Here is a 27,479-nt window from a genome sequence, read left to right on the forward strand (position 1 = left end):
TCACGTGGTCGGAGCAGACAGGGGGGCGGGGCCGGGAGGCGGGCTGGTGACGTATCCACCGCCCGGGGGCGGGATGGTCACGTGGGCCCACAACCCGATGGGCGGGGCTGGTGACGTCAGCGCACCCGAGGGGCGGGGCTGTGGACAGCCGGTCACGTGGGCAAGATGGCGCTGGGCGGGAGCCGGGCCGCTCACTGCATCGACCGGCGCCTCCGCACCGGGGACGTGTTGTTGCCCCAAGACCAGCGCGTCGACTTCGGGGCGCTGCTCCTCAGCCCGCTCGTGCTCCAGGGGCTGAGGGAGGCCGGCTTCGAGCGGCCCTCTCCCATCCAGTTGAAGGCGATCCCGCTCGGGCGCTGCGGCCTCGGTGAGTGAGGGAGAGGAGGGAGGAGAGGAGGGAGGAAGAGGAGGGAGGGGAGAGGAGGGGGAGGAGGAGAGGAGGGAGGGGAGGGGGGGGGGGAGGGGGTGGGGAGGGAGAGGGAGGGGGGGGAGGGAGCATGGAGAACAGAAGGAGGGTCAGGGGGAAAGGGGAGGGAGGGGGGGAGGGAATAAAGAAGGAGGAAGGGGGGAGCTGATTGGGAACTAGAGGCGGGGAGAGGAGGAAAGTAACCTGAAGGTGAGGGAGGAAATGTAAGAGGAATGGGAGGGTGGGTGGGTGAAGGTAAGGGAGTGGTGGTGGAGGCAAGGGGGTGGGGAGGTAATAAGGTTGGGCAAAGAGGAGTAGGGGGTGGGGCTGCAATAAGGGTTTGGGGCGGTCAAAGGTTGGGGAGAGGTAAGTGGCGAGGGTAGAGGAGAGGGTTGAGGAAGGAAGCAAGGGAGAATTGCGGATGTGATGGGGCAAGGAGGGAGAAAAGCAAAAATATTTCAGGATTATGATGTTGTGCTTCTTTGGCTTCTATAAGGAGTAATTAAAAATTAATTGCTCGTGTAGGTGGGTGCTCAAGGTGCTCCTGGATATTACCGGGTTTGGCGTTTGCCACTAATGGGAGGACTTTTATATTGAGTTTTGTAGAGTATTCAGGTACAGGATACTGAGTTGGGTGATCAGCCATGATCATATTGAATGGCGGTGCAGGCTCGAAGGGCCGAATGGCCTACTCCTGCACCTAATTTCTATGTTTCTAATTGGTTGTTTGTAATATTTTTTTGTGGTTGGCCTGTTACTGATGGGCCATCACCAATAGTTAACTTTAAACAATCTGTTGAATGTGTCATGGCAACACATATACATTGTTGACCATTCTGAATGAATGGTTAGTTTTTTACACTTTGGGGCAATTTTATGCAGGGTGAACTTTTTTATTTGTCTATTGTCTCTTGCAGATCTGATTGTACAAGCTAAGTCTGGGACAGGAAAAACATGCGTATTTGCCACTATTGCACTGGATTCGTTAATACTGGAAAATCCAGCGACACAGGTTGGTGTTTGTGTTCCAAGCTGGGCAGTAGGTTAACAAATTTTCACAGAGAATTGTGATAATCAAAGAATGATAGGATTTTACAGTACAGAAGAGAATGATGTATATGTAGGCCAAAAACTGAATTATTTTGATTACCCTACCCCCCCCCTCCCCCCCACTGCTCTCTAGAGATAGTATTAGAGGTTATTGCTCTTCAAATGCTCATGGGGAACCTTTTAAGTGTAGTGAGTGTTGCTGCTTTCATAATTTACCTTATAAAATATTAATTTTTGACCCTTGCCCCTCAGGGTGAAAACATTTTTCGTCGTCTGCCATTTGTTTCTCAATCAATTAAATCCAATCACTGCCTTCCAGTTAACTCCCTGTTGTAGGCCTCACTATTTTTTTTTTTTAAAAGAGTACAGAAGGAGAATGTTGTGAATGTATATAATAGATGTCAGTTGATAGTCTATCTCCTGTGATGAAGACTGAGATCAAGAAATGGGAGGGGGGTGTCAGATGGTTCAAAATGATGATTCGCAACTTACACAATATACAATACACAATACAATTTATTTGTCACTTGAACCTCATAGAGGCTCAAATGAAATGTTGTTTCTGCAGTCATACACACAAGAAAAAAAAAGACCCAAGACACAACACAATTTACACAGACATCCATCACAGCGCATCTCCTCCTCGCTGTGATGGAAGGCAAAAACATATCCCTCCCCTGCACTCCCCATTCCCCTCCCGATGTCAGAGTCAAAGCCCCCGGCGGGAGATGGCAATTGTGCCACGGCCATTAACGCCGCGCTAGGTGATGCAAGGCCGGGCTCCGGGTCTTGTTGTTGGAGCCCCCGGCGGGTGCTAGCAAAGTCCCGCAGCCGTTGAAGCCGCGCCGGGCGATGTCAGGCCGCGCTCCAGGTACTCCTCGACCCCGCGACTTGGGGCGGGAGAAGTCGCCGTTGTGGAAGCCCCGAAAAGCGGTCTCCCAGTAGGGACCCACGGGCTTCCGATATTACTGTCTGCCAGACCTGCGGTAAGCCTCCGAATCTCCGGGGGTCGGGTCACAGCAGCGCGCCACCACCGCTCCGGACTCGGCCAGCTCCGTGATGGTGAGTAGGTGAGTCCGCAGCTCCGCGACTGGCGCCCCAGGTCGTTCCTGCTGGAGGCCGCTCCACGTTGCAGCCCCAACGACAACGGAGACCTGACAGGGAAAAGGTCGGGTTCTCCGTGTAGGTGAAAGATTTTAAAAGTCCCCCCCCGCCCGGGGCCCTCCCCCACACATGCCGCACACGTTGCATACCCCAACGACACTACATTAAAACGGGAGACCTGACAGGGAAGAGGTCGCTGCGACGTTCCCGGTAGTTGCAAGGGATTTGGAAGGATGTTGTTTTGAAAAGTTTGCCATCCACCCATTCGACCTGGGGGCAATGGGTTTGAGTCTCCAGAGATCTGAAGCGAAGGAATGGGTGACATTTTGGGTCGACACGAGCCTGAAGAAGGGTCTCGACCCGAAACGCCACCCATTCCTTCTCTCCAGAGATGCTGCCTGTCCCGCTGAGTTACTCCAGCATTTTGGGACAATGGGTTTAATGTGTCATCTGAGAGGTGGCATATTTGATAATGCAATATGTCTACTTTTAAGCAAGGGATAAATTGCTCTGGGGTACATTGAAAAGCTTTGTACATCAGCATTTGTAAATCATCAATTTCTTTGACATCCATTGTCTTCAATGGGGTAGTGCTGAATCGTACCAGTACCCTCATGTATGGAAGGACCATGCAGCAGCCTGTGAAGGGGGTGGGAAGAAGCCATTCCTGAGTCTGGCAGTGCATACTTTCAAGCTTCTGTATTTTCTGCCAGATGTGAATTGGAGTAGGAAGAATGACCAGGGCAGGGCAAATTATGTTGGCTGTTTTTCCAAGGCGGAGTGAAGTGTGGATTGTGTCAGTTGTTGCAAGTCTAGTCTGTGTGATGGTCTGAGCTAAATATACAACACCTGATTGGATCTTTGATTTCTATATTTATATTTATTTTCACTTAATTGTCGTTCTAATACGATTAATTATTTTACCCATGATGTGGTTTCATCCATTCAGAGTAATTTCATTTCACCTTTGACGCTCCCATTTTCTGTCACTTGCAGATCCTTGTTTTGGCCCCGACCAGGGAAATTGCTGTGCAGATCCATTCCGTCATAACAGCTATTGGCATCAAAATGGAGGGCTTAGAATGCCATGTTTTCATTGGAGGGACTCCGCTGAGCCTGGACAAATTTCGGCTTAGAAAATGTCACATTGCAGTTGGATCTCCAGGTGAGAACAAGTCAATAGGGGTGTTTTTGGTGGGGGTAGTGAGCCCTGGAGGCCAAGTTCACACCATGTTTACTTTAGTTTAGAGATATAGCGTGGAAGCGTGGAGTCCATGCCAACCAGCGAGCAACCTGTACATTACCACTATCCCATACACCAGGGACAATTTAAAGAAGCCAATTAACCTACAAACCTGTATGTCTTTGGAGTTTGTGAGGAAACTGGAGCACCCAGAGAAAACCCACGGAATACATATTTTGTACGCAGAACTCTGTTCAGACAGCACCCGTAGTCAGGATCGAACCTGTGTCTCTGGTGCTGTAAGGCAGTAACTCTACTACTGCGCCACCGTGCTGCCCTTGTACCGCATTAAAACAGTCAATTTTATTAACTTTTATTGTAAGAAGGAACTGCAGATGCTGGAAACTCGAAGGTAGACAAAAATACTGGAGAAACAGCAGCATCTATGGAGCGAAGGAAATGGGCAACATTTCGGGCCGAAACCCTTCTTCAGAATTTATGAACTTGGTAGCTAAACATGCTTTTGTGACAATGAAGAATATTGCCACTCTAGTGTTGCCTGTGTACTGATTTGCATACAGTAGAGTGTGATCATTTGTGATATTAAAAAGTCCACCTCTGACAGTACAACACTTCCAATGTTTCATGGGTGGTGTCAGCCTGTGATGCTATGCTTTGCTAAGCACACATAGTCTTGAAGGTAAGAATTGGACTAGCTGATGCATGAGAAACATCATTTGAAGTGATATGACAGGCACGATACCTCTTGGTCTGCATGTTTGAATGCTATGGTATTCGAGGGAGTAACGACAGGAGTGGGTTATTGAGCCCTTTGAAGCTGTTCATCTATTCATTAAGATTACGGCCGCTCTGTTTTCACTTAATTTACTTGCAAGTTTAGTTTTAGTTTAATTTATTGTCACTTGTACAGAGGTACAGTGAAAAGCTTTTGTTGTGTGCCTCAGTTATGAGCAAATTAATGTAATTGACTAAGATAACATTACTAGTCTGCTTTTCCAAGGTTAATGATTGAGAAAATAACTATATTGGAACAATAATTGGAAGAGGGGGGGGCAATAGGTTGTTGGTATTTATAATAAATATTAATGCAAGTGGAAAAACCTTACTTTAACCCCATTGAAGCACCTTCCAGTTGAGAGTAATCCCCATATTTACTGGCAAATTATTTCCCTTAATCCAGGTCGCATTAAGCAACTGATTGAGATCGGCTTTCTGACAACAGCCAGTATACGGCTTTTTGTACTGGATGAGGCGGATAAGTTGCTGGAAGAGGGCAGCTTCCAGGAACAAATCAAGTAAGTAGGCATTTCCACTCTGGGGATTAAAAATAATCTTTGTGGGACTTGCTTTTGAAGCTAGTGGTTTAAATTTTTTTTTAAAGTGTTAAAATAAATCTAACAATCATTATGTGGCAGCATTTGATCTGTATCCTTACAGGTCGTAGTGCACGACTAATCACTTTTAAACTTGGTGAGGTTCTCTGTCTGCTCAGTGGTTTCTAGTCACCTACTGTCCTCCGGGTGATTTTTATTTTTATTTTTATTGGCATGGCATAAATGTAAAAATTGTCCCTAGTGTGTAGGATAGTTTTAATGTGCAGGGATCATTGGGTGGTGCGGACTGGGTGGGCCGAAGGGCCTGTTTCCGCGTTGTATCTCTTAACTAGTCATATAGTGCAGGAACGGGTTCTTTGGTCCACGCTGTCCGTGCTATCCCCAATATCTATCTACACTATATGGTGTAACATTATTTTTCCACCTGCCACCTCTGGGGCTTTTGCCAGTTATCTTAAAGCTGTGCCCTCTGAGGGAAAGACTTCTTTCACATGGTTACATACAATGTTAGAATTTGACAGCTACATTTTCATGGGCTTCGCTTCAGCCATTGTAAGTCTCTAAAAACTGCTACAGAGAAATAATCTTTGCTTATTTTCTCATGGAATCTAATTATCTCAAACAAGGTATAGACCCCGTTAAACTGTACCCCCCCCCCCCCCCCCCCCCCCCCCCCCCCCCCCCCCCCCGTCTTCCCCCCCCACCCTAGCCGTTGTACTAGTTTTCTGCCATTCTGTTGAGTTCCACCGTGAACCCTTGTGGGCTCCACATTTCCTTGATTATTGTTGCTTTTTGCCCACCTTCCATTTGTCCTAAGTACTGTCTATATCTCTCGTTCCCCTTTCCACTGAAGAAGGGTCTCGACCCGAAAAGTCACCTATTCATTGATTCTGCCTGACTCACTGAGTTACTCCAGCTTTTTGTCTTTCTCTAAATTAGTGTTACATTGATCAATTGAATGTAAAGAAATCTGGCAGATATTAATCCAATAAATCCACGTTGCTTTTTGGATGAGCAACAAATTATTGGTGCTCGCCATATTTAAGACATCATGTCTTGTAAATGGATAGAAAATATGTAATTTACTCCAGTGCTCCATTGATTAAAGTTCTCCAGAATATTCCCAGTTTCTGCTTGCAGCATGAGTTTATTGAGCTTGCTACTGTTATCATGTGTACGTACACACACACACACACACACACACACACACACACACACACACACACACACACACACACACACACACACACACACCTACCTTTATTTACACAGGTTGGTGGCTGCTTGATTAGACATAATAAGTGAATGTTTGAACAAAACTGTTTAGCTTTCAACAGTGGAGATCCTCTACAAATGAAGCCCTCTGTCCTGTGCATACATGCTTTGGTTTTCTAAAGAGTGACTACTGTTGATGACATTTCTCAAAGCTTAAAACCTGATTAAGTGTTTCTACATAAACTCTCACTGCAGCATTTCTGTGTTTAATTCCTTTTGTCAATCGTCAGATATGCGAGCATGCACCCCGCTGCCGAAACAGCAATTTGTACAGGTGACAAATGGCATTTACTGGGTGGATGTGTGAAGTCTGGCCTTTGCCCCAGGCATTCCTACATGGTGCTTTCCTGATCATCACTGTCGCTCCTGGAAACCGCCATGTCAACAAATGTCAGCTGTGTTTCAGAATTGCCAGCCAGAGGCTGACTAAAGGAGTGTGCTGATGGCATTCTGAGAATAACTTACTTTTTGTTTAGTTTAGAGATACAGTGCGGAAAAAGGCCCTGCAGGCCACCAGCGATCCCCGTACATTGACACTCTCCACACACACACTAGAGACAATTTACACTTAATACCAAGCCAATTAACCTACAAACCTGTATGTCTTTGGAGTGTGGGAGGAAATCAAAGATCTCTGAGAAAACCCACGTGGTCACGGGGAGAACGTACAAACTCCGTACAAACAGCACCCATAGTCTGGATCGAACTCGGGTCTCCGGCTCTGTAAGACAGCAACTCTACTGCTGCGCCACCCTGCTGCCCTTCCTTGAGCAATTGGGTAAAATTGAGTGATTGGTGGGAACAGGTTGGGGAGAGGGCAGAGTGATGTCAGGATAAACTTGACAAAAATACCAGTCACCTTTTGCACTTCTCATTATCTAACCTTTCATCTTGCTCATCATTAAGGCTATGAAGTATGTTCTTGCACACACCCTTCCTTCACCTTGGATTCTAGGTTATCTACAAGGCCGGCACACGTAATGCCTGGAAGCTTGTGTTTCCACGGCCTATAAACAAGGCCTTAGAAACCAAAGAGAATATGTGGCTCATAGATGGGTGACATTTCGGGTCGCAACCCTTCAGCCTGAAGAAGGGTCTTGACCCCGAACGGTCACCCATCCTTTTTCTCCAGAGGTGCTGCCTGACCCGCTGAGTTACTTTGCGCTTAGGCACTTTGTGTCTATCTTTGGTATGGACAAGCATTTGCATTTCCTTCCACAGATTCTTACCTAGCCCAAAAAAATAAGCCTGCATCTACAAAATAAAGGACAACACTGTCACTCCTGCTGATAAAGCAAATATAACTCGTATCACTTGGAGTAAAGTGATTCTCCCTCGCGGTAACAGTGGCATGGTTTGTGCTTCAGCTGTACCTTGCCTGCAAAGACCCTTGGGCATTGGGATCATGGGTTGATATACCCCAAAAGAATTTAAAGCAAAGCTGTACATAAATAGAGTAATACAGCACGGAAACAACCCTTCAGCCCAACTCGAGGTGTTGCATTTTGGGACATCTAACAAGGGCAGGATCTACACCCTGAATGGTAGGCCTCTGGGGGAGTGTTGCAAAGTAGAGGGATCTAGGGAGTGCAGGTGCATGATTCCTTGAAGGTCGAGTCGCTGGCTGATAAGGTGGTCAAAAAGCCTTTTGGCACATTGGTCAGAGTATTGAATGAATGAATAAGTTTATTGGCCAAGGATATTGGCAAGGAATTTGCCTTGCTGCTCAGCTCGCAAAGTGACAACACAACATACAGTAAACCATTAAGAATAAAACAAAACATTAAAACATTAAGAATAAAACATTTTAAAATGCCAGAGCAAAAGGAGGCTACGAACTTTTGGTTATTGAGTAGAACTACTGCTTGTGGAAATAAATTGTTTTTATGTCTGGCTGGCGGCTTTGATGGTATTGGGTATAGAAGTTGGGAGGTCATGTTGCATTTGTATGAGACGTTGGTGAGACCGGATTTTAAATATTGTGTTCAGTTCTGAGCACCATGTTATATGAAAGATATTGTCAATCTTGAAAGGGTTCAGAGAAGATTTAAGAATAATAATAATACATTTTATTTATTGGGCGCCTTTCAGACATCTCCAGGACACCTTACATAGATTAACAGGAATATAAACATATAATCAGAGTAAAATAAATAATAAAGACATCACAGAGACACAAACTAAAAACAGAATTCAGTCCAAAAACAGAAAATCAAAAACACAATGTGAAGATTTCTGAGGATGTTGCCAGGACTAGAAAGTCTGAGCAATAGGGAGAGGTTGAGTAGGTTGGGTCTCTATTCCTTGGAGCGCAGGATGATGAGGGGTGATCTTATAAGGTGTATGAAATCATGAGAGGAATGGATCGGGTAGATGCACAGAATCTCTTGCCCAGAGTACGGTAAATCGAGGTTAAAGGTCAAGGGGAAAAGATTTAATAGGAATCTGATAGGTAACTTTTTCACACAAAGGGTGGTGGGTGTATGGAACAAGATGCCAGAGGAGGCTGGCAGTATCCCAACATTTAAGAAACAGACAGGTACATGGATAGGACAGGTTTGTAGGGATATGCACTAAGTGCAGGCAGGTGGGACTAGTGTAGCTGGGACATTTTGGCCGGTGTGGACAAGTTGGGTTCTTCTTGGTTCTTGGGTCCTCCAAAATATTCAAACTGGAATTTAAACTGGAGGTGGTGAAGGGAGGGATTAAGCCAGAAAGGGTCTAAAGAACACACACTATAGAATTTGACATAAAACATAAAACATCCCCACACAGCAGAATCAAAGTTTTCCACTGTGGGAAGGCACCAAAGTAGGTCTCTTCCTCCACTGTTCCTCGTGGTCAGGGCCTCCCCAAGCCCTCCGCAGTTGCAGTTACGGGTGGCCCGATGTCCAGGACAGTTCACCGGGGTGACACAAGTCCGACATCGGGGCTGCGGGACATCCTCAGCGGCGTGGACACCAGAGTCGGCCCCCTCCTACCGGAGTCGGCAGCTTCCAAAGTCCGCAGGCCGCGCCGGGTGGAGACTGCTGCTGGAGACCCTCTGCAAGGCACCCTAGGACTCCACGATGTTGTTCAGCACCGCCCGCGTTGGAAGCTCTCCGCACCAGAACTCCACGATTTTGGAGCAGCGGCCCAACACTCCGGAGCTCCAAACGGCGACCCAGGTAGGCATCGCCCGCTCCGCAGTGACTCCAGCGCTGCGCCGCGGCTGTAGCAGCCCTGGTCCGGTTCCTGGTCCCCGGCAGGAAAGTCCGCTCTGATCCAGCTGGTAGGCCGCGAGGTGGGGGGCGAGGACGCGACTCGGAGAAATAGTCGCGTCCCCGCCAGGAAGAGACTGGGAAATGGTTTCCCCCTTACCCTGCCCCCCTCCCCCACATAGAAAAGTTAAGTCTTTGTCTCCCTCCTCCTGTGTCTCTCCCTCTCTATCCTTCCGTCTCTGATTCTCTTCTGTGTCCCTCTCTGCTCCACCCTCCTCCTACTCTTCCCCCCTCACCGTTTTGAAGGGCCTGTTTCTGCACTGTATCACTCTGTGACTCATCCATGCCAACCAAGATGCCCAATCTAAGCCAGTCCCATTTGCCTACATTTGGACCATATCCCACTAAAACATTCCTATCCATGCACATGTTCAAGTGTCTTTTAAATAGTAAAAACGATCTTAAAAGTAACTAATGCACTTGTCTGATTACCTATAAAAACATGTCCTTGAGATATGAATATCCGTGCAACTTGGCAGCTGGTATTTCAACTTGAGGTGTACTTTTGGTTAGTTTATTTTCACTGCGATATCTCATGATTTAGATTTATACATCAAAATGCCGTTCAATTAAAAGATTGTGTACCAATCTCTTGTTAACGGGAATATGTACCGTGAAATAGAATTTGAACTGCTTCTTGCCCACCCATGCACACTCAAAAATGGCTTATAAAAGTTCATTTTTTAACTTCTCAGTTAAAGTTTTATTTTACTCTAATAACTAAACCTGCTAGAGTTGCAAAACATTCTTCCATTAATGTGTAGGAAGGAACTGCAGTTGCTGATTTACACCAAAGATAGACACAAAATGCTGGAGTAACTCAGCGGGTCAGGAAGCATCTGTGGTGAAAAGGAATATGTGACATTTCAGGTCGAGACCCTTCAGACCGAGAGTTAGGGCAGAGGAAAACTAGAGGTACTTCTAGTTTCCCTCTCCCCTAACTCGGTCTGAAGGAGGGTCTCGACCCAAAATGTTGCCTAATCCTTTTCTCCAGAGATGCTGCCTGACCCGCTGAGTTACTCCAGCATTTTGGCATTTTGGCATTCTTCCATTAATCCTGGAGGGAGAGTGGAGTTTTAACCGAGCAGCAGACCCGTCCTTGAGGATTTTGTTTTCTGTTTCTGTACAGTTGGATTTATTCCTCGCTGCCAACAAACAAGCAAATGCTGGCATTGTCTGCGACGTACCCAGAATCACTGGCTCAGCACTTAATGCAGTACATGAGGGATCCCAGTTTTGTTCGACTGAATCCTACAGATCCAGCTCTGATTGGTGAGTATTCCTTGACGTGTAATGGATTCAGTAGAAAGCTAACAGGTGCGAGGTTTGGAATCTCAAACTTAATACAAGGGAGGATAACTTGTCCCTGTTGTTACAGTTATTTAAGGCATCGCCTCTGATTCTCTCCAGCGCTGCTTTGCAGTCAGTTGCCACTGCTGGAATGTAGGGCTTCTGTCTTTCACTTTCTCTAGTTTTAATTAAACTCAACCAGTTTCCTCAATTGCTAGTTCATGCCAGTAAACTTTGGCTACAGAATGCAATGAAGCATCGCGCTGCTATTTAAATTATGCTTCTGGGATGTTGGACCGAAGTGGATGTAGCTTTACCTGACACCTTGCATGCTTATTACTCTTCCTAGTGTTAATTCACGGGGGGGAATTACAAGAATGGTCCCCGGAGTGATTGTGATCATTGATGTGTGTATGATGGCACTGGGTCTGTACTCTCTGGAGTTTAGAAGGACGAGGGGGATCTTATTAAAACTTACCGAATAATGCAAGGTCTTGTATAGAATGGACGTGGAGAGGATGTTTCTAGTGGAAGAGGTCATAGCCTCAGGATAAAAGGTTGTACCTTTAAAAAGGAGATGAGAATGAATTTATTTAGTCAAATGGTAGTGAATCTGTGGAATTAATTGCCACAAAAGGCTGTAGAGGCCGTCAATGGATATTTTTAAGGCGGAGATGGACAGATTCTTGATTAGTAACGGTATCAAGTGTTATGAAGGCAGGAGAATGGGGTTGAAAAGGCAAGATAAATCAGCCATGATTGAATGGCGGAGCAGACTTGATGGGCTGAATGGCCTAATTCTGCTCACAAAACCTATGAACTTATGGATGCACATTGTTAGGCAGCAGAGGTTATTACCCATCTGAAATGTTTATCTGTTGTTCTCATGTTGTTCACCTTTGGGCCTGTTTCACCAAATTAGTTGATCTGTGATTTAACTCCAGTTATCTGGTTTGGTTTTCTTGTTACTGTGAATGGAGAGCTGTCCATACCTGAGGCAATGGTGTCCAAAGGCTTCCATTGGCCTTATGTCAGTCTGTTGCGAGTATTAAATCTGCAAACCAGACTTAAGACTAAACCAGATTATGATTGCGTGCTTGAAGGCCTCTACATGGATCCTTTGTGGTTGAGGGATGGGGTGGTGACGTTTAATTCCCATGCCTGTAATTGCTGAAACTTGTCTGCTTCAATTTAATCACTGAGTCAGCAGAAAATAAACCTTTTCATTGCATTCTCACTTTGCTAGTGACATTTTGTTCCATAACAAATTATTTTGTATACGTGGTCAATGCATCAACTTTGGTAGACAGAGCTGGCTTACCACAAAAGGAATGCAAGGTTAATTCCCATTTTTGTTTCCCTTGTGATGGAATGCAGGCAGTGATATGGAGCAAACTCCCACCTCTGTTCTGATTAATGCCATGAGATTGTAAACGGCAACTTCAGCAGATAAGGAGGACATGTCTTTAATGTCTCCTTTATGAGTGCAGTAATCAGTTGGACACCACACCACAGTTTCAGCCCCCTTGGAAGTGATGGGAAACATTTACATTTTCCATTTTCATAAGTGTTGGCCTTTCTCTTTTGGCTCTTGTGTCTTGTCGTCTATTTTGGGTAAGGTTTCTGAAATCTGTATATGAGAGAAACGGGTGAAAACCCTTCAGTTTTTATGGAGGGGAAGAAGGAAGCAAGATGGAGAAAGATAAGAGCTCTTTCCTTAACAGCCCTCACTTGAGATGAGTAATGATTAAATTAGTGAGTCGTGCGTTTTTTGTCTTTTCCAGTTGTATGACAAGATCTTATAGATTCCTATAGCTCTTATCTGTTTGGTGTTGGTTTATTATTATCATGCATATCATGATATAATGAAAAGCTTTGCGTGCTTTATAATCCAATCATACAATACATGAGTCCAATCAACTCGTACACAGATGCAGCAAAACACAAAACAAGAATGCAGAATATAGTGTTGCAGCATTAGATTATGACAGTTACAGAGAAAAGGTGCAGGGAATAGTGGGGAAGAAGCTGTTAATACATGCTTTCAAGCTTTTATATCCTGCTCAATGGGAGAAGAGGGAATGACCAGTGTGAAAAAGGGCCTTGACTATGTTAGCTGCTTTGAGGCAATGTAGACAGATTTGATGGTGGGAAGACTGGTCTGTGTGATCAACTGAGTTATATCCACACCTCTGCAATTTCTAGTGGTACTGGACAGAGCTGCATCCTGATACGTTGGTCAGCGTTGTTTGAGAATTATTATAGATGACGTTTCGTCGCCGTTCCTCACTGATTGTGGTCAATTGCCCAGGAGGTTGAGGGTCCGGTTGCAGAGAGGCGTGCCGAGTTCTTGGACCAGAAGTTTGAAGATGAGCTTGGATGGTATTGTAGTGTTGAAATCAGAGCAATAGTCAATAGACAGGATTCTGACGTAGGTGTCTTTGATGTCTAGACGTTCCACGGATAAGTGTGCAGCTAGGGAGATGGCGTCTGCCATGGATCTGTTGTGACGCTTGACAGACTGCAGTGGATCAATACTATCTGGGTGGCTTGAGCCGATGTGCATCTTGACCACATTTCTCAAAGTACTCATGATGGTGGATGTAGGAATTGCTGGACGGTAGTTGTTAAGGCATGGTACCTAGCTTTCCCTTGGCACTGGGGTGGCAGTGGTCGTCTTCAATGGTTCTTTTATTGTCACGTGCACCAAAGGTACAGTGAAATACCTTTTATTTTGTATATGGATCAGTGCTAATATTGCCGTACATAAAGACAATCCCCGTTTAAGTACCCCATCCATGGAAACAGCCCACTGGGTCCATATGCAATAGTTGCCAGATTTTGGCGCCATTTTACACAGTCCAAGCTGCTTACGGTTGTTTGGCTAGGTTGGCCTCCAAGAATGGAGTGGGGAGAGGTTTAAGATCGTTTGACTTGATTGCTGTTTGCCTATCGTCCTGGTGATAATTTACATGGTTCACCACAGTTGTCAATTCACTGAACTGCCGTATTGGAATTTAGATTCTGGGTGGCAGGGTATTTGCCAAAGGCTGCATGCTGCAAGATACCAAAGACTGAAATATTGATTCATCATTTGCTAATGAGCTGACACCCTGCTGTGTTTTTGTTTAATTAAATGCCATTTATTGTATTATTCCAGTCACAGGGGTTAAGAGTGATACCGACATTTGACATGGTGTTAGAGCACGAACTTTAAACATCTGGCGGTTCTTTTGTATTTCAATCTGTCACAGAGGAGCATATTGGTTGAAAATTACTTTTGTACTGATTTATTTTTGTATTGTTTCTAGCTGAACTTACAACTTTTTCATTCTCAAACTGTTTAGCCCGTCCAGGGTTGGGTTTTGACTGAATAAAGCATTTATAGCTCCTTAACTCTAGGGTCAGTGCTGGTGCTTAGAAATAAATCTAGTGCAATGATTCAAGCATGTTTATTAAGTCAAACCTTTATTTTCATGTAGTGTTTTATTAATGTCCTTGATGTTATAACTTGTTTGAGACCACACTGATGCAAGGCAATATTTTGTTAATATTTTTATACAACAGGGCTGAAGCAGTTTTATAAGGTTGTAAATTTCTACCCACTTCCACACAAGATATTTGAGGAGAAAGTGCAGCATTTACTGGAACTGTTCAGCAAAATCCCCTTCAATCAGGCCCTGGTCTTTTCAAATCTCCACAGTAGGTAAGTGGATGTGTTGGCTCTTCATCTGTGTGTGGTACGATCATGGCATATTCACAGATGGCCTTTCTCGTGTTATATGTCCTTGCTCTCTGAGCCCTGTGATTTAATCCTATTCCCCAATACTACTGCAATACTTCATTATCTAAGTATTGCAGGCGCACCATCGATTTTCCAGCACCCTTGGTTCCAGAGCCTTTCTGGATTATTCGTTTTGTAGGACTAACAGAGGTTATGGCCTCGAAGAGGAGTACAAAGGTCAGCCTCGGCTATCGCGGATCCGAGATAACGGCGCGTCAAAGTCGGCCTCGGATGTTGGCTGTGGGAGTGGATCAGCTGGCACAAGCCGAGCTGGAGTCTACTCCAGACCATTAGTTGCCGTAAAATCCATGGTGGACTTGTATATCAACCTCTTTTGAAAGCTAATTCTTCTGTAGGTGAAGAGGATTTAGTGGGAGCTATATTTGAAAGGGAACATCCGTGACTTTTACGGGTCTGTTCATGTTACACAGTATTTACCTACAAAGTCATGTCATTACCATTCAAAATCATATTCCACCCTGTTGCCTTTAAGATATTGTCTGTTAATAAAATATTTTATTTTTAATGTAATTGACAGTGTTCCTTTGTTTTTTGTTCTTTTTGTAGCAAAGCTGTATGATGAGCTTTTCAACAATTTGTGTGCTTTTGTTCAGAAATTACTGAGATCTTTTTTTAACCATGTTACTGAGCATTTTTTGACTTTGTGTTGGAATAGAGCTCAGCGTCTTGCGGATATTCTCACCTCAAGAGGACTTCCTGCTGTCTGTATTTCAGGTGGGTGATCTGGTAGAGATATATAATTGATTGTTCCAAAGTTCAAGTCAACAGTGTTTTATTGTCATATGTCCCAGATAGAACAATGAAATTCTTACTTGCAACAGCACAACAGAATATGTAAACATTCTACACTGTTAACAATATAATAAAATAAACGAGAAAATGTAAACATCTACACACATATATGCACATGTAAATGCGAAAAACAATAATGGTGCAAAATGACAAAACTAATGCACCCAAGTCTAAGTAGTTCAGAGCTTATTTGGAGGTTGCTTAATAGCCTGATAGCTGCAGGGAAGAAGCTGTTCCTAAACCTGGATGTTAGTTTTCAGGCTTCTGCACCACCTTCCCGATGGCAGGGGTGAAATGAGTGTGTGGCCAGGGTGGTGTGGGTCTCTGATGTGATTTGCCGGATTTTCAAATGAGACGAGTCAAAATCCAAAGACACTTGAATATTTTCCTCTTGAAGTTGCTGACAATATTCCGGTTCTGTGGAAATGTACTTTCATTTTGTACGAAGGCAGGATGAGAGTTTGTTAGAGCCGTCATGATCCGATCGCGAAAATCATAGTTCAAATCAGATTGGGTCCTTCCCCAGTGCCCATATGTATTTCAGCAGGGAGTATCCAATATGGGATATCCCTCCTTGATCACACAAACCAACCTTCCTTCCGTTGACTCAATTTATGCCTTGCGCTGCCTTGGCAAGGCCAGCAACATAATCAAGGACAAGTCGCACTCCAGCCACTATCACTTTTTCCCTCTCCCATCAGGCAAAAGGTATAGAAATGTGAAAACACACACCTCCAGATTCAGGGACTGTTTCTTCCCAGCTGTTATCAGGTAACTGATTCATCCTACCACAACCAGAGAGCAGTCTTGAACTACTATCTACCATATGGGTGACCCTCAGACTATCTTTGATTGGACTTTACTGGCTTTACCTGGCACTGAGCATTATTCCCTTATCATATATCTATACACTGTAAATGGCTCGATTGGAATCGTGTATTATCCTTCTGCCAACTGGTTAGCACTCATCAAATGTTTTCACCGTACCTTGGTACACGTGAAAAATTAAACTAAACTAAAGATATTGAAGCGAGATGTAAGCCTCTCTGTGCTGTCCACATTGTTGATTCTTTGCATGGGTGAGTGGGACTATCAAATTTGAGTCCAGCTGTTTCACACTCGGATATTTATTGGGAAGACTTAATGAGAGCACAGTTTAATTGTAATGCTGTTAAACATATTGATCCAGACTGCTGCTACTCACAGCTCGCAATGTGTAGCTATCTGCATTCATCCGTCTTTCATTTTGCTTTCATTCAGGCAGCATGAACCAGAACCAGCGGCTTGAAGCCATGTCGAAACTAAAACAGTTCAAATGTCGGGTTCTCATCTCCACTGACTTGGTGAGTTTTATGGATTCATTGCAAAGCTAAGATTGTACAGCAGGGAGTGCCCTGCTACCAATGACTGAATCTTCCTGAAGTACTGTTATGGGGACAAGGCAGGGGAGGGGGGTGAGAGGGAAAGATAGATCAGCCATGGGTGAATGGCGGAGTACACTTGATGAGCCGAATGGCCTAATTCTGGTCCTATAATTAATGACCTAACCTCATTAAAAAGGATTTAGATTAATTTAGCAGATTAAGCTGTGAGTGGTGTACCTGCGGTCTGCTTGGTATATTGCTTTTTACACTTTGTTACGATCCCAAGGCAATGGGGAGTTGGATTGAATGGGAGTGAACAAGTTACGTTTCTTTATGGAAAATGGAGCATGAATACAAAGAAAAAACGAGTGCCAATTTCTCACGAGTATAGGTGTGATTAAGATCAGAACCCGTTTGGCTTTGTCTTTGTGCAAATACATATTCTGAATCAGCTGTTCACGCGTCACATTGTCACTTTTTACACTTTCCTCTTTCCTCTTTGGGTGTCAATTGATCGAAACTCTGCAGATGGGTCTCGACCCAAAACCTCACCCTTTCCTTCCCTCCAGAGATGCTGCCTGTCCCGCTGAGTTACTCCAGCTTTGTGTGTCTAGAATATGTAAGCATATATTAAACAATATAATATAATATATTGTGTCTAAAATATGTAAGCATATATTAAACAATATTATATAATATATATTACAATATAATAAACGAGTTTGTGTTTGGCTGTGGGGGACTGGCTCGGCGGCTCCCCCTGCAGGCCGCTGCGCTCTGGGAGCTTGAAACTGATACTAACGATTAGGACTGCAGATAGACATATTTCACTTGGGCAGCTTACAGCGCAGTGGTATGAATATTGATTTATTTAACTTTAAGTAACGGCAGCATTCCCTCTCACCATCACTCCCCCACCCAAGTCACACCAGCTTCCCATTTTCACAAAACAAACAGCTAACAATGGCCTGTTTCCTTTATCATTGCTACTTTTTTTGCATATCTTTCATTCATTGTTCTGTATCTCTCGTTTCCCTTTCCCATGCCTTTCAGTCTGAAGACGGGTCTGGACTCGAAATGTCGCCCATTCCTTCTCTCCAGATATGCTGCCTGTCCCGCTGAGTTACTCCAGCTTTGTGTGTCTATCTTCGGTTTAAACTAGCATCTGCAGTTCCTTCCTACATTAATGATTATTAACCTGCCAGTGTTTGGGCCCAAAACTGAGCTTTACTTTGAATGTGAATTTAGCATTTGAACTGCAGAGTGCAAGCTGATGTTTGTCATTGGGCACAGGATACACAGCTCATGGACATCCTCTAGTGGTGGCTAGTGGTTACTTTATTTATTGCACTCAAATGTATTCGGTGAAGCACTCTCTGATTTCCTTTGGTTGAACCAGGTTGTGGATGTGGGGAGTAGGATATTTCAAAGAAGTGCTTCAAGCAGAATCAATTTTTGATATTTTGGGTATTGGCGGCTTCAAAAGGTTTTAACGGTTCTGACCTGAAATGTGCTGATCCACGCCCTCCAGCGATGTTGCCTGACCCGCTGACCTTCCAGCAGTTTGTGTTTTACTTAAATAAAGTTGTCAATTTTCAGAAGATTGACCAGGGCTTATTGTTCTCCCTACATTCCTGGATGCATGTTGTTATCAAAATGACCACTAGTGCACCACAGCAGCAGTGTATATCATCCAAGTGACTTCTTCAGGACTCTGATGCCACCCATTGGCAACCTTCAAGATCAGTGCCACCTGCTGGATGCCCATCGTTATTGCTTGGATGTGTGTTCACAATGTTGTTGGGTCAAAATCTGTGAAGTTCTTACCCAATAGTACTCCTTAAACTGAGTATCTTTACATTATGGACTCCAGAGGTTTATGCGCAGATGAAACAAAAACATGAATTTACTCTACTACCTGAATCTACTCCACCATTCAGTAGAATCCTGGTAGATATCAAAGTTCACCCTCCCACTTGAACTGAGTATTTTCACGTCATGGGCTCAGTAGGTTTATGTGCAGAAGATACAAAAACATGAATCTACTCCACTGCCTGAATCTCCTCCACCATTCAGCAGAATCGTAGCAGATTTCAAAGTTCACTCTTCCACTTGATCCTGATGACCTTGGATTTTCTTCATGATCCATCAATCTGCCTTTAAAATATTCAGTGACTGAACAACAGCACTTTTTCAGAAGATGGCAGCTTTGTGAAGACAGTTTGGTATAGATGATACAATACACGAATGAATGCTGAATGTCTTTCTGAGTATTGTTTATCAATTTTCTAGCACCAAGTAGATTTTGCTTCCATGTTAATATTTTGTTCCCATGTTAAGATATTTTTAATGTGGCTTTTTCAGACCTCCCGAGGAATTGATGCCGAAAAAGTGAATTTAGTTGTTAACCTTGATATTCCTCAAGACTGGGAGACATATATGCATCGCATTGGAAGAGCCGGCCGTTTTGGTATGAATTACTTTACATTGACATCACACAAACTAATTATTTGCCCAGTTAGCTTATGCTCTTGCTTTAATGCAAAAAGGGGAATTGTCTCTCTGCCTTCAACCAATGTCTGCTCTCCCCCTCCTCTCTAAATTGACCCTTGTGTGCAGGAAGTGGGTGGGAAAGTGGGATAACATTCGTATGAACGGATGGTTGATGTGGACTCGACAGGCCAAAGGGCCTGTTTCCATGTTGTAACTAAACTAAACTAAAATTATTTGGTGAATTTGCATTTTTTTAAAATAAGTTTGAATTAAAAGGATGCTTTGAATAGAGGAGAAACCTCTAGCAATTTAATTTTTTGCTGTCCTTTCAGGCACTCGGGGAATATCTGTGACGTACTGTTGCCGTGGTGAAGAGGAGAATGAATTGGGATTGATAGCACAGCGTTGTAATCTTCAGCTTCTATCCCTTCCCGGTAGGTGAAAGCTCAGATACGATGCCCATATTATCTGTTAAATTATTTTTGGATATACTCGGCTTGGAATGTGCCTGCTTCGCCTTAATATTAGCAGTCGAGTATTTTCGATTAAGTATCTGATCAAAGTTGCATGAAATAAAAGATTGTACATCACAGTACATATTCTAGACATAAACCTTTATATTGATAAAGAGCATGTCATCATCTTAACCTTTTGAATACCAATATTTTACTCTGCAATTCTACATTTTAAGGCTAAACGGTATTGATGTAAAAGACAGTAAACCCTCGTTATAATGGACAAAGGGATGGGGAATGGTGTCTGTTATTACTGATTGTACACTATAATTGAGGAAAGGGTTTTCTCCCCATTGATGTCACTGCCTGGGAACTGGGTAAGAATCCTGGAGCCCAGTCACTGAGCCCAATGGGACCTCCCTCACCGCACAAAGCACAGTGGCCCGAGAAGGGCACCCGGCATCACGAGTGCAGCGGGGGAACAGCAACAACCACTGCCCCTGCTGCTGATTCCCACGTTCGGTGATTGAGAAAATAATGGGAGGTTTGGGGCGTAAGTGTGGTGGGATAAGGGCGCCCTATCCCGCTTTCTGTGAGACTCCCTCAACTAGCCGCCCACCCTTGGGGGGAGATTGCAACCTTCACGCCCTGGTGGTCCGCCCTGTTTCAATGAATGTAATCAACCTGGTGTGTAAATCAAATAAGATCAAATAGAACAAGTTGTCCGACAACTTTAGGCTGTGCACGCCATATGGAAGAAGAAGAAGAGGCCACCTGCCCGGACGGAGTTCACAGTGAAAGGACATCAAACTTAACAATTAACTCCGTTTCTCCTTCCAAAAACCATGCCTAACCTGCTGAGTGTTCAGAGTTATTTTTAAACAGCTATAAATGTATTTTTGGTACTGCAAGCTAAAAATACTAAAGGCTGTTTATTAAATTATTCATTTAAAGAGTTGTGTGTCAATCGAAGCAATTGCTTATCAATTTCAATATCCTCTATAGTGTAACTTACAGCCTGTGTTCTTGCAGACACTGGTGTTTGATTACTGTGAGAATGCTATAACCAAATCCATTATAAAGGGGTCTGTACAGGTGTCAGAGGGTATGGGGAGAAGGTAGGAGAATGGGATTTGGAGGGCGAGATAGATCAGCCTTGATTGAGTGGCGGAGTAGACTTGATGGGCTGAATGGCCTAATTCTACTGTTCCTTATGTAATAGAGGGTAGACTGTACAACAAAAATAAATTGGCTCTACTTGCCATACATTTAGTGCCAAATCTGAGAACGTTGCAGCTAATCACCTGCATTGTCCTTGTACAAACATAAGTAAACAAAACCTTTCTCTTCACAAAAAGACTGATACAAAATGCTGGAGTGACTCAGCGGGTCAGGCAGCATCTCTGGGGAAAAGGAAAAAGATGGCGTTTTGGGCCGAGACCCTTTTTCTTCAGAGATTGACGATATCCTTTATAAAACACCTTGTTCAAATAATAAACTGAAAAATAAAAACTGTTGGACTAAATTGTTGGACTAAATCTTAAATTAAACTGGTATTAGTGCATCATTAGATATGTATCAGTTATTCATTAATTTGCCTCCCGGTGATAGAATTGGAATAATAATAAACTAAAATGCTTATTACTACTTGTGTAATTAGAGGTTTGATTCCCATGTTAACTCACTTCCACCCGTTCTGGGTTGAAGAGATCAACCAGTATACATGTTGCTGATTTTCAAAGTGCTAGTCATACAGCGTGGAAATGGGCCCTTTGGCCCAACTTGCCCATGCCGGCCAACCAGCCCCATCTACACTAGTCTATGACTTTCAGTAGACTTTTCCTTTTGGTAGTGGACTCTGTGGAATGCATTGGATTCCACTTCCTTTCCAATCTGCTCTCCATCAAACGGCTTCAAGAATTAAGCTGTAGGTCTATGAATAGGCATGGGCTTTGAAAGACTTTAATATATATATATTTTTTTGCACAGATCCGATCCCATCTGGATTACTGGAAGAGCCAGTTGACTGGGACATGAATGTTATCAAGATGCAAGAGGCTGAGGATCCACCCCTTGCAACTACCACGCCACCTCTTGAAGTTGACTCTCCAGCCACTGCAAAGCAGCAGTCCCCAGACTCCGAGCTATTATCCCTCTCCACAATTGAACCTGCTGGAAAGAAGTTCGCAAATCGAAAGGTTCAGAAGTCGAGGAAGGTGCCAATTGCAAAAGAAGGTCAGGATCTGCACGGGGGAGATGCTGGAAGGACAACGGAGACCAGTGGTGGCTACGTGCCTGACAAGGACATCAAAATGAAAGTGCAGTCAAATCTCTCCGGCGCTCTGTCCCTCGAGGGGCGTCAGCCAGTAATTATAGAGCCCGCCATCACACTTCAAGAGAAGAAGGCGTTGCAGGAATCCCTTCCCAAAATCTCACCGTTGACATTGTTTAAGAAAAGGCTGAAACGCGAGAAGAGGTTGCTGAATTTCTTGGAAATCGTGAAGGATTATGAGAGCTTTCTCACGGAGCGGAACGAGAAGCCGGTGGAAATAGTCAGGCAGTGGAAGGGTTTCTTGAAGGAGAGGTCACTGGATGAAAGCGAAGATGCGGAAACCACGGAGCTGGTGTATGTGGAACAGATGAGCAGGGAGGAAAACAGCAAACTATTTTTGAGTAAACGGGACATGGTACGTTTGCATACCTCTCAAAGGCACACAGAACCACCTGGGTCTGATAACCAAGACATGAGTGATTCTAATTCCAGCACTAGCTCATACATGAGAAGCAGGACCAGCAGCAGAGAATCATCCACGGAGGCTGAGATGCCGATGATTGCACAAGTCTCTAAAGAAGACCAACTGAAGCAAGACCAGAGCCCAGTGACATTGGACACACTCCACCCCAACCAGAAGAGCTTTCCAACTATCCAATCTCTCTTCGGGCAAGGTGGGCTGCTGGGTAGTGCCCATTCTGATTCTTTTTCCAATGAATCTTCCACGAGGCCACTTGAAAGTGATAAAGGGTTAGGGCACAAAAACCCCTCCCGGAGAGGCAGGTCTCCTCAGTGTGATGTGAAGCGATTGAAAGGTGGTCCTAAGTTTGGATCAGCTAGGACAGCCAAAGTGCCTCGTGTCATGGAAGCGAATGCCAAGGATACAACATTCCCTCAGAGTGAAAGTTCACACTTACCCGCTGACCCTGAAAATGCAGGCGATTACTGGAAGTCTTATTATCATGCCTGGCGGAGTTACTATGCGGCCATCGGCTACCCTTACTATGGAAGCTCGGAGAGAAATTCAGATTGGTTGAAATCTTACCAGATGAACTCTGTGTATCTTAAGGAGCTGTTCAAACCATAATTATCCAGCTTGGTTTGCACAACTTTTGTACTAAAGCTATGTTGCCCCAATAAAGGTTTTGTCATTGTATGAACGTTGACTTCTGTAATTTGATTAACTCCTGTCTTCCCTCTCTTTCCCGCTCCCTTGTTTTCCCACCAGTTCCACTGTCCGCATCTTGTATCCACCTCGTTAACACATCTTCCCAGCCAGCAATGGGCCATAATGGACTCCAGCTGTCCTGAAGTCATCTGTTGCCGGCCTTAACTTATTCTGGCCTTTTCTTGCCTCCAGTAATTAATGCCTCCCCAATATCTTTCCTCAATATCTGAAGAATGGTTCTGACTTGAAACGTCACCTATTCCTTTTCTTCAGATCCGCTGATCTGCTGAGTTACTCCAGCATTTTGTGTCTATACTGCGAGAAAACAGGCCCTTCGGCCCAACTTGTTCACACCGGGATGCTGTCTGATCCGTTGTGTTACTCCAGCACTTTGTGTTTTTTTAAGTGGTAGGTGGACACACGTAAAGGTTGGGGGAGGTGGGGTGGAGATTGGAACATGTTTATTTGGGCAAGGGACAATGATGCAAAGACAAGGATGTGAGACAGCACACTGGACAGTGCAGCGGACACCACGACTCACTGCTTCATAATGTTGGCACAGGCTGTGCCCCAATGCCGGAGAGGAACAATCATCACCATCTGTTGTAGATAGCGACCAAGGATGGGCCTGGCTCGGTGAGCGGGTAGATAAGAGAATGTCCTGGTTGTTTTGCTCCTGGGCCTGGCCAAGCTGGCCATCCGTGGTTCACTGCGGCAGGCAAACAAGGGCTGACTGCCTGCCCCATTTTCCTAGGTTATGTGCATGTGCTGATTTCCATATATTTTCTTTAGAGATACAGCGCGGAAACTGGCCCTTTGGCCCACTGGATCCGCACCGACCAGCGATCACCCTGCACACGAGCACTGTCCTACTTGGTTCTTGGTTTCTTGGTCCTCCAAAATATTCCAAATGGAATTTAAACTGGAGGTGGTGAAGGGAGGGCTTAAGCCAGAAAGGGTTATTGGGAAGAAAGAGCTACTTTAAATTTAGTTGCATCTGGTTGGGTAACTATAGTTGGGTGGAGATTATTACATGCTTTAATTGTGCGGGGGAAGAACAAATTGCTGTATACATCTGTCTTTGTAGCTGGGATCACAAATTGCATCGAATGCCCTCGTCTGCTCCTAATTGGTTTGGGTTTGGTGTAGGTCTTGTAGTCTATGTCGAGCTGATCATTTAACATTTTGTAAAAACAGGTCAAACGGTGAGCTTCACGTCTGTCTTGGAGAGGGTTCCACCCCAGAGAATTCAGACGTTTGGTGACACTAGGCACAATTATTTTACAGTTTTACCTAAGCCAATTTACCTACAAACCCGCACGCCTTTGGAATACGGGAGAAACCCACGCGGTCACAGGGAGAACGTGCAAACTCCGTCCAGACAGCACCCGAGGTCATAATTGAACCAGGGTCTCTGGCATTGTGAGGCAGCAACTCTGCCGCTGTGCCATCCTTTACAAAGATCACTTAATATAGTCATTTGCTCTTTACTAGTAAGAATACTTGGCAATTTTTGTAGTAACTTGGTGGGTGTTTATTATTTTAAGGTAAATATTGCTGTAAATAATTAAATAGATTTAATTTTGTAAAAAAAAAAGGGTGGACCTGTGCCTTGGAGAGGGAAAAGGCTGGAGAACAATTTCTGTTTGAAGTGTCAGCTGAGAGAGAATTTGCTAAATACTTAAACGGTGGGAGGGAAACGAGAGACTAATTGTGCAGCTTGTTCAAAGACTGTTGTCATTCTGTGAGGAGTGGTCAGATCGGTGAGAGTACCAAATGGATTTAACCCTGCTTAGAACGCTAGTAAAAACACACACGGAGCCGACAGCTCTTGGAGAGATGCCTTTGGTGAGGAAAATGCAGTTTTTTAAGTTATCCTGAGTGAGAACATCTCACTCTCTGACTCTACTAGAGGTCGACTTTTAACTGCCATTGGCCAATTTCAACAGCCCTTCTCGACAATCGATGGGGTTGGGGTATTAGCACTTAAAGGACGGATGCTGGTGTGAATCGGAGTTTGTCATGAAAGATGCAGTGATTAGATGCAACGTGTTTTAAAGAAAACGTGGAGAAACTTCTACATGGCGAGGCGATGGTTGGTTGGCTTCTTGGAGCGTGGGATTCCCTTTTTGGAGAGCGCCTGGGATGTATCTGGGCGTCGCCATTGAGTGCAGTGCCATGAAGTTTTAGTCCTGTGCGAAAAACTCAGCGATGCTCGGTCCCCTTGCTATAGAATGCAATGAGACCGACTCCCAAGTTTACATTCCGCTCCACCCCGTCTCCCTGGCTGTGAGTGCGTTGATCCTGAGCTTGACTTGTGTTATCGGCGTGCTGGCAAACGGGCTGGCCTGCCGCTTGCTTCGCCCAGACAAGTCTCCGCGCACCCCGATCAACGCCCTTCTTCTCAACCTTGCCGCCACCGACCTCCTGAAATGCGCGGTGGACATCCCCTTGCTCCTGGCCGTCAGCATCTGGGGCAACAGCCGGGTGGACCTGGGCGAAACGGCGTGCGTCCTGCAACCTTTCGCCTACTCCCTGAGCAGTTGTGTCCAACTTGCTACTCTGGTGGTCATCAGCGTGGAACGCTACCAAGCCATTGCCCACCCATTCCAGGTAACCAAGAAGAAGATTAGGATCCAGGGATGGGGCCCAATCATCTGGTCCATGAGTTTTATGGTTTCAGTCTTGTCCGTCACTTTGACCAAGAAGACCCCAGCCTATGTGAGATGCAGGCATCTATCTGTAGACCCTCAAAAATATTTTGACCCTTTTGGTACTTTTATCCTTGTTCCCACCTGGACTATCAGCTTGGCCCTGATAGTTGGCCACTACCTGAGAATATTTGCACTTGTCAGGAGGCACAACAAAAGAATCTTTGATAGGGGGATGGTGCCCAGCTCACCAAAGGAGCGTGTTCTGCACCTACCGGGGCATGGCGGGCAACAGCAGACAGCAGCCAAGGCGGTGGCTAGAGGGGAAGATGGATGTCCACCAGCTGAGCTCAGCCCTGTTCATCAGACAGGGAAGACATCGCGGGCTGTCCAGAGCCAGGTGGTCTCGACGAACGGCCGAGCCTCCACGTCCCTCCAGAGTGAACCTCCTGATGCCCCCAACATAATGGGAGCGGTGTGCCTCATTAGCAGGTCATCCAGAGAGACTGCCAAGAAAAGAATGGAGGGCAGGCTTGCCAAACGCTTTGGCTACATCATGTTAACCTTCCTGGTGTGCTGGATGCCGCTGGTCACAGTTTTGCTGTTGAACATGTTCGTACAACATTTGGTAAGTGGATGTGGAAATTTTTTTACATTTGGGGGACAAAAGGAATGAATGGCTGAGGTCTTTCGAAGGGCATTGGGTCGGGGATCTGGTGGAGGGGGGGTGCGCCAAGCCGAGAATTAAGGGGAGCCAGCGGAAGGATAAGACTGTTCGGTGTACTTTTGTAACTTGCTGCTAGAAACGTGGCAACTCGTGTACTGTGGAATTCTCTGCCACGGAAGGCAGTGGAGGCCAATTCACGGGATGTTTTCAAGAGAGATTTAGCTCTTGGGGCTAACGGAATCAAGGGATATGGGGAAAAAATAGGAACAGGGTACTGATTTTGTAGGATCATGCATGATCACATTGAATGGGCGGTGCTGGCTCGAAGGGCCGAATGGCCTAATTCTGTACCTATTTTCTATGTTTATTACTGCCCAGGTGAGGTCTGCTGGGTGAGTTTACCCGGTTGTATGCAAAACAAAGCATTTCACTGTACCTAGCTACATGTGACAGTATCGTATCATTGAATTCTGGCGTAACGTACGGCTGGAACATAGAACAGTACGACACACACAGACCCTACCGTCCACCAAGGCTGCACTGACTATAATGTCTAGCTAACTAATCCTATGTTTCTGTTTATAGTCTGCATCCCTCTAGTCCCCACCTGCCCACACGCCTCCCACACACTGCTACTACATCTGCTTTACCACCTCCCCAGTACCATATTCCAGGCACCTACCACTGTGTAGGGGAAAAAAAATAGGCTGCTGAACCTGATCATGTCCTGACTAGGATTCTGAAACATCATTTGTCCTTTCCCTCCCCAGACGCTGCCTGGCTTGTTGAATTCCTGCAGCACTTTCTGATTGGCACAAGTCTCCGGCATCTGTACCTCTGCATCTTGCCTTTTCTCACCTGATGTAGCAGATGTATGAATATTGATTTC

At 45.0% G+C, this 27,479-nt stretch overlaps 2 protein-coding genes across 2 annotated transcripts; both read left to right on the forward strand.

Annotated features, from left to right (window-relative positions):
• The first annotated feature begins 118 nt into the window (after nt 1–118).
• Nucleotides 119–23,260, forward strand: ddx20 (DEAD (Asp-Glu-Ala-Asp) box polypeptide 20). The gene is made up of 11 exons (XM_055654859.1): nt 119–367; nt 1,324–1,418; nt 3,557–3,725; nt 4,945–5,059; nt 10,763–10,905; nt 14,491–14,629; nt 15,384–15,442; nt 16,781–16,863; nt 19,249–19,354; nt 19,710–19,811; nt 21,822–23,260. The coding sequence occupies exons 1-11, from the start codon at nt 166–168 to the stop codon at nt 23,189–23,191; spliced, it is 2,583 nt and encodes an 860-aa protein (XP_055510834.1). The 5' UTR covers nt 119–165; the 3' UTR covers nt 23,192–23,260.
• A 546-nt stretch (nt 23,261–23,806) lies between these two features.
• LOC129708840 (G-protein coupled receptor moody-like) lies at nt 23,807–26,618 on the forward strand. Its single transcript, XM_055654860.1, has one exon. The coding sequence runs from the start codon at nt 25,484–25,486 to the stop codon at nt 26,597–26,599; it is 1,116 nt and encodes a 371-aa protein (XP_055510835.1). The 5' UTR covers nt 23,807–25,483; the 3' UTR covers nt 26,600–26,618.
• Nucleotides 26,619–27,479: the final 861 nt, after the last annotated feature.

The sequence above is a fragment of the Leucoraja erinacea genome, chromosome 24 (assembly GCF_028641065.1).
Source record: "Leucoraja erinacea ecotype New England chromosome 24, Leri_hhj_1, whole genome shotgun sequence".
NCBI classification, from domain to species: Eukaryota; Metazoa; Chordata; class Chondrichthyes; order Rajiformes; family Rajidae; genus Leucoraja; species Leucoraja erinaceus.